The sequence below is a fragment of the Anguilla anguilla genome, chromosome 2 (genome assembly GCF_013347855.1).
Source record: "Anguilla anguilla isolate fAngAng1 chromosome 2, fAngAng1.pri, whole genome shotgun sequence".
NCBI lineage: Eukaryota > Metazoa > Chordata > Actinopteri > Anguilliformes > Anguillidae > Anguilla > Anguilla anguilla.
The window spans coordinates 5755090-5768032 of NC_049202.1; the positions used below are offsets into that span (position 1 = coordinate 5755090).

The 12943-nt window shown below is 43.5% G+C and overlaps 1 protein-coding gene across 1 annotated transcript in view; it reads right to left on the reverse strand.

The window, feature by feature from the left end:
* The window catches only part of pcsk2 (proprotein convertase subtilisin/kexin type 2), a 34298-nt gene extending 22974 nt beyond the window's left edge, over window positions 1–11324 (reverse strand). Inside the window, exons 1-2 of the mRNA XM_035400972.1 lie at window positions 10728–11324; window positions 8435–8539 (exon numbers count right to left, since the gene is read on the reverse strand). Of these exons, the coding sequence (XP_035256863.1) occupies window positions 8435–8539; window positions 10728–10910 (288 nt within the window). The 5' untranslated portion in view covers window positions 10911–11324. The remainder of the gene's footprint in view (window positions 1–8434; window positions 8540–10727) is intronic.
* Window positions 11325–12943: the final 1619 nt, after the last annotated feature.

Below are 12943 nucleotides of genomic sequence, written 5' to 3' on the forward strand. Positions count from 1 at the left end.
TATCTTTCCGTTCGTTGATCGCGTCTGCGAAAGCATTCATCTACCTGCAGAGTTTCCTGTGCCACTGCCAGCTGTCGATAAGAAGAGTCTGTCCAGCGTCAACACATGGGCATGCATTTGTGTTAATGTGTGCTCACCTTATATTCAATAAAACATGACTCAGTGGAAAAGGTTTGCTATGTGGTGCTATAATCATAGTCTGTCATTTTATAAACCCTACTATACAGTAATATCATGTAATGACATAATATCAAATTATATATTACTATTTTAGGCAACAGTGAAAGTATCTAAGTATGAACGTGATAAACCACAATTTACTGTGCTGTTGAATGAGAATAAACCATGGGTGGGCTGATGTAATGTTGTCTCTCACGGCATGACCAAGTCACGACATGAACACAGAAAATATGAAAAGAAATCAAAATTGGGCGCATTAGCCCAAGTAGCGGCCTGCTTATTTGACTGGCACTTTGAGCAGGCATTTAGCCTTTTTTTAAAATGGCGGGTTTGACAGCATCTGCATCTTTAGTAAACGCCCACGCGTGCTTTAGCTGAGGAAGGGGGGGACCGCGCGTTCCCGCTGGCGGGAAAACGGAGTGAATTACGGAGCCGATCTGGAAGGGGCCGCCGCGGAGCGAAATAGCTGCTCTTGTCACCTCGCCACGCCGGTCAGATCAGGATACTGTGCGCCCACAATGCACTGCACAGTCAGAAATTCAGCCATTACAGGATGACGCTGTCACAGAATCATCCCGCCCCCCCGCCCCCCCACACACACACACACACACATAGATCAAGCGTATGTGTGTTTTTTTCTTTTCTTTTTTTTTTACTGTACAGTTACGATTGACTAAGCACAAGGACAGGCCATTTAACCTTGACGCGCGCGGGGCGACTTCTCCCCCCCCTCCCCCCGCAGTCGCGATCTCGCCGAACGTCTTTCAGACGCCGAGCGCAGGCTAGCCGCCGCCGCCGCCGCCGCCGCGCATTTGCATGACAGCAGACAGGCTAACGCGCGTTAGCGTCTCGCTGCGCATCGCGGTTTCACACGCAACGCGGCGGGATAATTTTTTACGGAGGAAATTCAGGTCCGGTCCCGTGCTTTAAGGGCACATTTTGTGGAACTCGAACCCAAAATGCTCTGTGTTGCAAAAGCCTGGTGTGCATATATTATTATTATTTTTTTTTGGTTGTACTTTTTTCTCTTGGAGGAGGCTTCTTGAATTCTGCTGATGGATGATTAATAAATGGACGGACAGCTCAGCTTTTCGCAGTTCGTTGTAAATTGAGCTTAACGGTCAGGTTTGCGGATCCCTATGGTACTTGGCTGGACTGCCAGTTTCACAGGAAATAGAGGCTTTGGCAGGTAAAGCCGGTACAAAAAAACATCAGCATAAGCAAGTTTCAGAATTCACAAGCTGCTCTGGAGAAATGCATCAGCTGAATTAACAGGACTGCGAGTGGCAATAATGCACGCATGCACGCACACACACACACACACACACACACAAAGATTCATCCTCTCTCTCAGACACATATACACACACACACACACACACACACACCGGCACATGCACACACACAAAGGTTCATTCTCTCTCTCTCTCAGACACACATGCACACACACACATATAGAGAAGATACATAGTATCTCTCACACATACAAAGGTACATTATGTCTCTCTCTCATGCACACATACACATGCACACACAAAGATACATTCTTTCTCTGAGACACACACACACACACACACACACAATGCAATGTCACAACGAACAGCTGTAGGTACAAAATGACTTGCTATTAAGTGCTGCACTGCAAATTCAATTATTCAAGCACATTCTTGCCTTGATTATTACATTTGCCTGCCCTCCTCCCTCTTGCCTGTACGGTAAAACAATGAACAGCAAACAAAAAATGCAGAAGTGATGCTAACAATATGACCTCCTCCCTCGATTCTGATTTAATTTTGCCCTATGGGACATCTGTCTCCCTAAAATTTTGAAGCTACACAACTGTCCTCATCAGTTCTAATAAGCCGTTATTAAATCTAAGTTATTTCTGGAAGCACAGCGACTATAATGATGTTACATTATGATAAACTGAGCAGAGTAAACTATAATTTGATTTTGCGGACAACTACTGTTTTAGTTTTAGTATGCTTGGAGAACAAAGGGGTGAGAGGCCCATCAGTATATATAGCAATCATATCAAAAACATGCATTTCTTACAGCTACCAACAGCTCCCTGTTGAATGTTAAAGTTGACTTATCATAATAGTAAGGACACACTTTTTTATGCTACTATCGAGGCCCCTACACCATTATGCAGGGGCCTCCAAAAACCTAACATCAATAAGAATTTTATGATGGAATATAAATTTGGCTGGACTGTCCCAGGGACAGTTGAATTTTCCTGAAACTTCAGTTGCACGTCATTTTTTAGTTTTTTTTTGCTTTCCAAGGTGAAAGAAAAAAAGCTTTCACCTAGCAGTAATGACCAAGACCAGATTGAAACTGGATGCGAATACTGCCCCCAATGAGGGCCACTCCAGTGGAGCACATTCTGAATAATAACACTGATTCTACAAATACAACATCCCATAATTTAAGAAGATAATGCGTCCATGCAAGGGGTTGCATCATTTGCAGTCCGTTTATGAAATTACAAATGTAAGAAAATAGCATCGCTCAGCAAGACATAGAATTCACAAGACCATAGTCATTTACTCATGAAGGTTAAAGAGCTCGCTGTTTTCAATCAAATCCAAGATGTAATGGTTAGCACTGCCAGAGAAACGAGAGTTGAGACAAGGACAGGTAAGAGAACCAGCTCCTCAGGTTTAAATTGGTCCCACAATTCCTCGCTGGCGAGTTCTACAGTGCCTACAAGCACGGTGATCGTGAGCCTGTGGAAATCAGTGGACAGTAATGACCGTGGCTCTTACACAGGTGAATTTATGCTGCAGATATAAAAATTCTATATCTTTCTGGCGTACAGCAGGATAACACACATCTTTTTTGACGACCTTTTGTGATGACAGCAGTTATCTTTTAGACCCCAGGCTTTCCTTTTTATTACTGGCAGTACTAGAACCATCTAGATTTAAAAAAAATAATGGTCACCGATTTTAATGACTTAATCTAGAATTATTATTGGTTGAATTATGTAATTTCATATTTTGTTGTAAATTGGATTGCCTGCCTTTTAATTGCAGCTACATGCAGGTATATTGATTGAACGGTACCTGAAGTCATACAGAATGTGCTTTATTAATTATTTGTATTTTTTTTTTCTCAGCCAAAAAAACAAAACACCAAAAAAAAAAAACACGATGTCTGACGATAGCTCCGTGTCAAGGATCTCCACTCTTCTTAACCGTCCGCTGCATTGTTCTCCGTTTTATCTCCGAAATCAGAGCGGGATCCCCCCCTGCCTCACCCGTTGGGGGGCGTAAAGCCTTTGAGACACACAGAGCGGAGGAGGTTGCCAGATAAAGCTTTGAGACACACAGAGCGGGGGGAGGGTTGCCAGATAAAGCTTTAGCCTCGCCTTTGTTCCGCCGCAGATGGAGGCTGGTAATTAAGCAAGCTCCTTTTTGGGGGAAGAGCCGTCGCTCGCATCACAAATAGGCACAGCAGGCCACCCAATGAGCTCGGCCGATTCTGAACCAGAATTAGACGCGGCGGTCGGAGTACAGAGAGCCAGGCCCCTGGTGTTAAGAGGGAAACAAGGTCATGTGCAGACATTTTGTTTTGGTTTTTCTTTCTTTTGTTTCTGAGTCTCGGGTTCATTCTTGTGTAAGAGGCAATTTAAACTGAGAGGTGCCTGTAGCCAAATTAAAGTCTAAATATGTAACGGGCTAAATTGAATAGAACAAAAACAGGCAATCCAGCAGTGGTTTTTGATGAGAGGAACTAGCACTGAGTGGTGTCATAAACTACGAGTGTTAGCTATAGCTATAATTGAATTCTCATGTCTGTAGGTGGTCTCTATCACTCACACTGAATCAAAAATTAAATATTCTACTCGGTCTCTCAAGCTTATAGTTGTTAACAGTATGAGAGAACTGTTACTGGTGCATTCATTTCAATTAATAACAGCTAATACATGGAGGTTTTCAATTAATTTTAGCGACGCCACAGATTTCATTCAGATACAAACCACTGAGGTCACAAAACCTGGGAACAGAGTGTGTACATCACACATGGGGACTGTGGGAAGGCTCACAGATTACATCACATCCTTCCTCCCCTTACCTAACAGACGCTCCGACATCACTGCCCATAAATGGGAACTTATCCGTGAGACCAGTCGCGATAAGGCCATCAATGGCGCTCCTCTCCCCTTGCTCCCCCCCTCCCCCCCCCAGATCCACCCCCGACCCCCCCTCCTCCAGCCGTTCTTGTGTCTTGCTTGAGGTGTCACTACCAACGCTACAGATTCAACAGACACTCGGCTCCTGTGTTCCTTCCTCTGTCCTCTCGCCTTCTAAACTGCAGGAAGTCACGGCTGGCAACAGGAGTTGGTTTCCGAGCTACGTCGTATTTAACCCAGGGCTTCTGCCTATGCCACTCTAGCCACATTTATAGGTTTGGGGGGGGGAGACCAGGAGACATCAGCCCCCGATATTTTCATATGAAATGGTACCTTGACCAGCTGTTATGCTCGTCAGACTTGACATTTGACTATGTGAGACTAGGTGGTCCAGAGTTGAAATTAAACCTATGCCTATGATTCTTGGTATTATGCTTCATTCCCTGTTTTATTCTGGCTTTGGAACGGCTTATCGTGTTCACCTGTTGCCACGGCTTCAACTTTCAGGTAGGGGAGGGGGGGGCAGGCAAGCGCTTGACCCCCTCAGAAAAATATGTGACATCAAGCCGCTTCTTTGTTTCACAGTGTAGACCGCAAGCCAAGGTAGCACAGACGTGAGTCAGAGGAAGATGCTTCATGCGCAGCTTGTGAAAGCGCACTGTGGGCGACCGGTTGACCAGCAGGGGTCACTGGTGAGCGGTGAGACACAGCCACACCTGTCTCTCTCTTAATTGGACTGATGCGTTCAGGGTCGCAGCCATGAATTCCCAGGCCCAGGATAAAATATACCCCCCCACCCCCCCCAATATACTTTGTAATAAATTAAAAACAGTTACTGCTCGTATCCTGGGGCCCCCTTGGACCTGGGCAGAGGACGAAGTGTCCCAGCCCCCCCCCCATCTGCAGCCCTGGGTCTTTATACGAAAAAGAAAAGGGAATGAAAGGCCCGTTGCATCATTGTTAAACGCAAACTTTCGCTTTTATAATGTCCCTTATTATCCTCATTCCTCACACAGTTTTGTAAATGTGTGGCATTTGTAAGTCCTCTTGTCCCCCTGTTCACTTTTTGTTGATTATCTATCATAGCCTCTAGCATCTATCCTAACAATAACATTGTTTTGTAGGGCTCCCTGAAAAACCATATTTCTATCTCAGTGCTACTCATCTAGATAAGGAAGGATAGGTAAAACTGTAAAATGTCACAGCAAAATGTCACGTTTTTATCAAACCTATCGCTTGCTTGACGCCGCCTCTCTCCTATTGTCTTAATTGTATCCTACTTAATTTTCTGTATTTTTATACTTGATAATAAACAAACACTCCCCAGTGACTTAAGAGAATTAATCAAGCTTCTGGGGAAGTAATATAGGTAAGAATTACCCAGAACTGAGAGGAAGCAGGGAGTTCAATCAATACTCTACTCCCTGCTGGCACTGAAAAGACTCATCCCCCCCCCCCCCCCCCCCCCCCGCCTCTCTCTCTCCCTCTTATCTCTCTCTCCTCTCTCCCTCTCTCTCATCTCTCTCTCTCCCTGGGAGAAAGCATCCTCAGCTTTCAATAACAAATTTAAACCCCCCCTGAGGTAAAATATATCTGTTTATTTGTTTATTAAGTGATATTTATTTGGGCGTTTTTATATTTATAATTAAAGCAAGGCTCTTCCAGTCTTGTTTTCAGAAACTTAAAGGCAAAAAATACCTTTAAAAACAGGGTGATTCATTTGTTTTTCCCACTTGAGTGGGCCAGATTTAAAGTGATTGATGTCAGTGAGACTATCCACTGACGGCATATAATGTGTACTACTTCGACCATCGTAGAATTCACTCAAACTGCTCTTTTTCAGGCTTATACTTTAGATGCCATAACTATGATGTCACTACCTGGCCGGGAGATGGAAGCAAAGTGGCCATAGACGTTTTTCATTTGGGCAAACAGGAAGCACAGACGTCCTTACTGAAAAGCACATAACGAAGCATTTTTCTTTTTTTTAAAGGCTTTTTGAAAATCAAGAAAAACCCATTTTCCATGTAACCCCGTACACAGAAAAAAGAGAACCTTTGGAAGACTCATGAGCTACACCAGATTTTAAATAAGCCACTAAGATTTTAATTAGCTCACCGCAGAGAGAGGTCTTCCTGAGTCTAACACTTCCAGTCACTTTTTTTGCGACGAAGAAAAGTGAATAATGGAGAGACAGCCGCGTGAATTTCAGGCTAGTTGTTAAATTGTATACGAAAAGGTGGGGGCCCCATTCGAAGGACTTTTGATTATTCTGGTTTGACTGCGCTGCGCTGCATGTATTAGCGAAACAAACCGAATGACATTTATCCTGATTTACCAGACGAACCTTCGAATGAAAGGGCAGCTCATTTCTTGCTCAAACAACCCCACTACAGACGACCTGGATGATGAGTTAGGTGGCGATGCTCAGGGATGTATTAGAGTGTAATAAATAGCCTTCTGTTGGGTTTTTATTTATTTTTTTATACAGGCTTTTTATGGCACCGATGTGTGCGAAATAAATGAAGCGGCTCCTGTTTGTCCGTCTTTCTTCACGTGTTTACTGTGCCTAATGATAAGAGCGCGCGTGAATATGTCAGCGGAGACAAGCCGGGCGTGACCGTCGCAATCTCGTACGCAGGTATCCACGACGATCGCGGCGGCGGCGGCGACCGCGCGAATGGAACGCGAGTGGAACGCGAGTGGCCTTTCCTATCTTCCCGACTCTCCTGTCGTGTCAGTTTCTTTCTCCATTCTCCTCAGCTCAAGGCCTCGTCGCAAGACTCCATAACCCCCCCCCCCCCCACCCGCCCCCCACCCCTTTTTTTTCTTTGGATGAAAGAAATCTAGCATGCTCTTTTCCTTCTTTCTTTCCATATTTCTCCCCCCCCCCTCCCCTTTCCATTCTTTGTTTAATAAACGCAATACAAAAAAAGAAGAAGAAATAAAAGATGAACTAGCTGTACGAGCTCTCTATATACTGCACTGGCTCCTGAGCATTTTATTAACTCCACCTGGTATTGCTTTATTGAAGGTTCACTTTTTCTAACCTGAGCCTCGTTGGTTGAAAAAGGGCTCGGTAAAGGAACTACACAATTCTTACGTGGCCCTGTGGAATGACCTCATACTGGAATGACATACACGTTGTCGAAATCAGGAAGAACAGCAGCTGCTGCCCTTGAGCAGCAAATAGAGAATGCAGGGTATTTACCTGCAAGATAATAATGGTCCTCAGGCTCCTCAGTGATTAACTTTTTTAAAAATGTACTTATTTCTTAGATGTCGCCTGCTCTTCCAGAACGACCTGTGTGGCAGCATCACTTTGTGCATTCACATTAAATAACGGTCTCTGTAACAAAGAAATTCATTTTCGTCTTTGTTACAGACAGAGAAATGTTAACTCAAAAATCTTTTTTTCTTTCCCATTACTGCTAAATTAATTTCACTTGATGTGCAAAAACGCCAGAGCAGAACACAGGATGAAGTCAAGTTTAAAAAAAAAAGGTTCCAGTGCTAATGGGGGCATCTTTATCAGTCAATTATGCAAAGCAGTAAATCACAGGTTTTTAACCACATTCTACAATATGGCAACTTTCAACCAGTAGTCTTTGATGCTTTATATGTTTATCTCAGGGCATCATTCTCTGAATTAATGCTACGTTGTTATTTTAAATGACCCTTGGAGTGATACCGATGTTCAGTTGAAGTGATAGTTTTTGTTGCATGAGCAAATGTGTTAAAATCAGTTGCTGGAGGTAACAGAAGACATTTTAATTTGGGATATGCATGTAAGGCACTTTAATTATTACTATCATTATTATTATTTATTTTTTTGCAAGGCTTAGTGTTTGGGGAATTTTACATGAAAAATATTAGACCAAATATATAATATAATAGACCGAAAAAAAAAAATGTATTCCCTGTTTTATGGTTACATTTATTTTTTGAGCCTAAATGTTTAATCTTTCTTTAAAGTATTCATGAAAAAAACAACTTAGTTCTCCCGTTATTACTGAAACCGGGCACCATCACATGGCAGCAGTCTTCCGATCCAGCCATTGTCTTTGTGTTCCGGGCCGTTTCTATGGGAACGGGATGCGAGGGGAGGCTCACCCTGTGGTCCTTCTCCAGGCGCTGCCGGAGCTGAAGACTGCGCCTCCTCCTGGTTTGGGTTAAATCCTTGGGGTAGAAGTGGAACAGGTCCTTGGCGAAGGGGAGCTGTGTTGGGGCGAAGGTGAAGACAGAGTCAGTCTCCGTACCGGAGGAAAGGGCGAAAATCACAGAAACGGCCTCTCAGCAGGAAAAAAAAAAAAAAAAAAAAAACTAAATGAATCACCTCAGGAAACAAAGAATCTTTTCTTTTTCTCTACTGTTTTTTCCCCCCTTCGTGCAGTTCACCAAAATGAAAATTCTCCTCGTGCTGTAGTGATAGTTGCCAGGTGTCGGGTGCAAGGTAATGGGGCTTGAACATAATTCGCAGATCGGAACAGATCTGTCTGTTTGATATTGATGAAAAGCTATGGTAGTACTGGTGGGCAGGGAGATGGAAGGGGGCCATCCTTTAAAACAGTCTGGTGGAGTCCTTGCCGCGTTGTACTTCACCTTACTGTCTGGTGAGCGAGGCAGTGCACTGCATACAAAGCACGCGCGCTGGCATTTGACAGAGCAAGTCCGTCAGAATTGAAATTCCCCATTCATTGACAAATTGACAGGTTACAGTTTTTGACATGAGGATGCAGACCGTGAATCTTTGATGCATTATTAAAAGGACGGATGAGTGAACCATGAAATACTCCAATCTGGCCCTTGAATCCAAATCCAGTCCTGGTTTTTTTTTTTTTTTTCTCCCAGAAAATTAACTGAACAATTAGCACTGCTGATTGGCTAGACTGCCTTCCCAGGTAATAGGACGGTGAAAAACCAGCAGTTTTTGGCCCTTGAGGACCGTGATTCCATGATTTCAGTAACAATGACTTACACATTCTGTTGGGACGAATTTAGAATAGTTTTTAATTTTTTAACTCATATTTTAGGTTATATCTCAAAGGTCTGAAGGTACGAAATTAATTGGAAGACTAGCTTTACGAAGACTAGCTCTGCCTCTGCACTGTTCTGTTCTCCAGATTTGATGCAATTCCAAATCATTACTAAAAAACACTGCCAGTGCAACACATTAAAACGAGATGCTGTAAATGCAGCGTGGAGCAGGGCCAAGCAGCATGCTTTTAACACAACAACAACGGAACAGAGACTGTCCTATAGTGGCGGAACAGCCAACAGCCTCTGTGAAGAGATGCATTATGATATTATATATATATATATATATATATATATATATATATATAATAGGGGATTAGATAGGCAATTTGGACAACAACAATATGGAATTATTGGTTGTGTACTTTAAGAAAAAGCTTCAAAGACAGGCCATTTTTAAGTGGTTAGAAAATGAACTAATTTTCAAAAAGTGTAACACTCTCCTGTAAGTCATAAGGAGGAAAAGGAAGAAAAAAAAACATTCATTTTAACTGTGTTTGTTTAAATATTGTTTTATTATCATGACCAGAAACCATTCTGTCGTATGTTACCTGAAAGCGCTTTCGCACTGGCTATTTCTTATTTGAGGAAGGTATTTTTAGTACGTGAAGCCGAAAACAATATCCACGGTAAACAGTTGCCGCGTTCGCTTTCATCTGATCGCGCGCATTAGAGGTCTTTAGGTGGGGGGTACTGTGAGTTTTCAATTATCCGGCTGGACTGGATACATCCCAGGGGAATCTTTAAAAACCTGTTGACTCAGAAGGTTCTAATTCCCTACAGAATTGAAACAGGATTATTGCAGCTTTTTGTGTTTCTATGACTTCTTTGTAGATCTACAAATATCTCCTGGTTCATGTTTGAGTGTATTTAATTCATGTAGTAGGCTTGTGTATTTGCATGTATTTACTTACACCGTTTTTTTTAAAGATGGGAATCAAATATTTTATTTTAGAAAAGCAATCAAATTATCATCATTTGCAATTGTAGCTAAATATGAAACAAAGGCACTATATATATATATATATATATATATAGATATATATATATATTATAATGACAGCTATTCAATACAAAACAGGTCGTGTTCCCAATATAAAATCTGATGAAGGACCATTGTTGCATAAGGAATGACATAGCTCCAACAATTTATCATTTCTAGTGCCAAACGTCATATGCTATTTTCAATGCTTCCAGAAACTATGCATCGCGCAAAAAATAAATATCTGTAGTATTCAACCCATAATTTAAGACATGAATCTGAACACCCATTTATCCCTTCGATTTTATAATAGAAATGCGCGGTATTGCAACTTTCAACATATTTTAATTGTTTAGCGGAATTATTTTTGGACGCGCGTCTCCTTACCTTTCGGGCACTGTCAAACCCGTTTTCCGTTGCAAGTTGGTGGGCTTCATCCTCAGTCTGTTCATGCAACTCAACCAGAAAATGATTTGTAAAAATACCTTCTTCTGTAGATGCAGTAGCAGAAACCGTGACGATCAGCAGTATCAAGGTGACTATTGCCCCCGTTCTGCTAAATTCGAGCATCGTGTCTCGATGGGGTAAGGATTCTACTTCTACAAATGGGATGCTTCAAGAAAAGAATTCCTGCTTCAAGTCCTGAATTAACGGCTCGCGGGATACATCGCGTCCTCTCTGGTGGACGCGGATCAGCTGAAGTTGGATGGTCCGAACGGAGCAATGTTGTTGTCGGAAGAGGCTGTAAGCTTGCGTCGCGTTGCCAAATATGCACAAACCCTTTCATCTATAATTCATCAGCGCGGTCTAGAAGGTCTTCTCCGCGTGACGTTCCACTGAACACTGTCCAATGAGCTGCGGCGGGTGTGTCCGCCATACCCCTCTTGTTTGGATGGAACCGTCACTTGCAGATGCCGAGGAGTGAGGGTAGTTTCAGCACCCTGGAGAATTCCTTTATTTTATGCAAGCTACTGGTCTGCCTATCCGGCGGGAGAGAGAGAGAGAGAAAAAAAAACGGAGATCCCAAATATAGACTGGCACAATGATTGCATCATCTCCTAGGGCTGGAAGACACTGACAGCTATGGTGCAATTGAATTTTTTACTGTAAAAAAAGAAGGCCATCAATTTGAGCTTATAAACCAGATACACATGAGACACATTCAATTAAATCTGCTATTGTAGCATGTATAACCGTATATAGATATACAAATCTATATGATCATATCTGCAATAAAGCCAAAAGAAGGACAGTACCACTGAAGGAGAGTGTAGGTTGGGATGGTAGAAAACCAGTAAATGATGCTGTGTGTGGGTGAGAGACGGTAGGAGGTGCCCTGGTGCAAGGGTCTGTCCAGATCAGAGTCTTCTGAGAAGCTGAGGCTGGTATTTGCATAAAGCGCGAGCAGTGTTGTTCTCTCATTTCCCCTCTCTGTGCAGTAGCAGCACGCTTTCCCTAAACTGTTCACTGGCAAAAGAGAAACCAACCGGGAAGGTCAGTCCAGTCTGTTGTAACATTATTTAATCGGGCCGTCAGGTCCCTGTTTGTGTGTGTGTGTGTGTGTGTGTGTTCTAGGGTCTCTAGCTTGACGTCATCATGGTCGTGACCCATTCTGTCCTCCAGGCAGAGAGAGCGAGAGAGTGAGAGAGGGAGTGAGAGACAGAGAGTGAAAGAAAGAGAGGGAGGGGGAGAGGGAGTGAGAGAGAGAGTGAGAGACAGAGAGAGGGAGAGATAGAGAGAGAGGGAGCGAGAGAGAGAGAAAGAGTGCGAGCGAGGGAGAGAGAGAGTGAGAGAGAGGGAGGGAGAGGGTGAGAGAGAGAGAGAGGGAGGGGGAGAGGGAAAGAGAGACACACTGAACACGGTTCAGATAGCCAGGTGTAAGTGCATTGTAGAAAAGAACACATCTAAACCCCCTCTGGCAACACACTGCTGTACACGAATGGCAACAAGCCATCGTTACAAGCAATAATTCAGCAGCCAAAGCTGCACACATCTATTCAGTTCCTGTGTAGTGTACCAGTGCCAAACCCGCTCTATTTCTGTGCCTCACTGGCCTGTAGAAACCAGGTAAATTATACAGAGTGCCAAAAGTCCTTTTAGTGAATAGAGGCAGACACAGCACCTGGACATTTTGTGCACATAAAACCACTTTTGATGAAAAAAAACAAAAAACTGAACTGTGAACCGTCCCAGACCCCGCCGGTCACATGCGGTTTTGCTAGTTACCGTGTCGAACAGACTGGAGAGGACATACTTGTCCCCTTTGGAGGTCGTGGCGCTTGTGTTACTTTTTCCTTCATCTTTTGTAGGGTGTTTGGTAGCCACAGATGCACGGCGTTTGCCCGCGGAGCCGCTGGCTGGGCTGGGAATGGCAGCTGTTTTCCACGGTTGGATGTTGCCTCTCCCTTCGCCAAATTGCACTCTATTATGTCAATTAAGTGTCTGTTTCCCTGTCAATCATTGTCTACGTGGGCGAAGTGCGCGCCGGGGGCAGATGGAAGCAGATGTTGCGCGAGATCAGCGCTGCTCACTGCTCGCCGAGGCTCAGGGAATCTGCGCTCCTGCATGAATAGAGCTGATGGAGCAAGAAAGAAAAAAAAAAA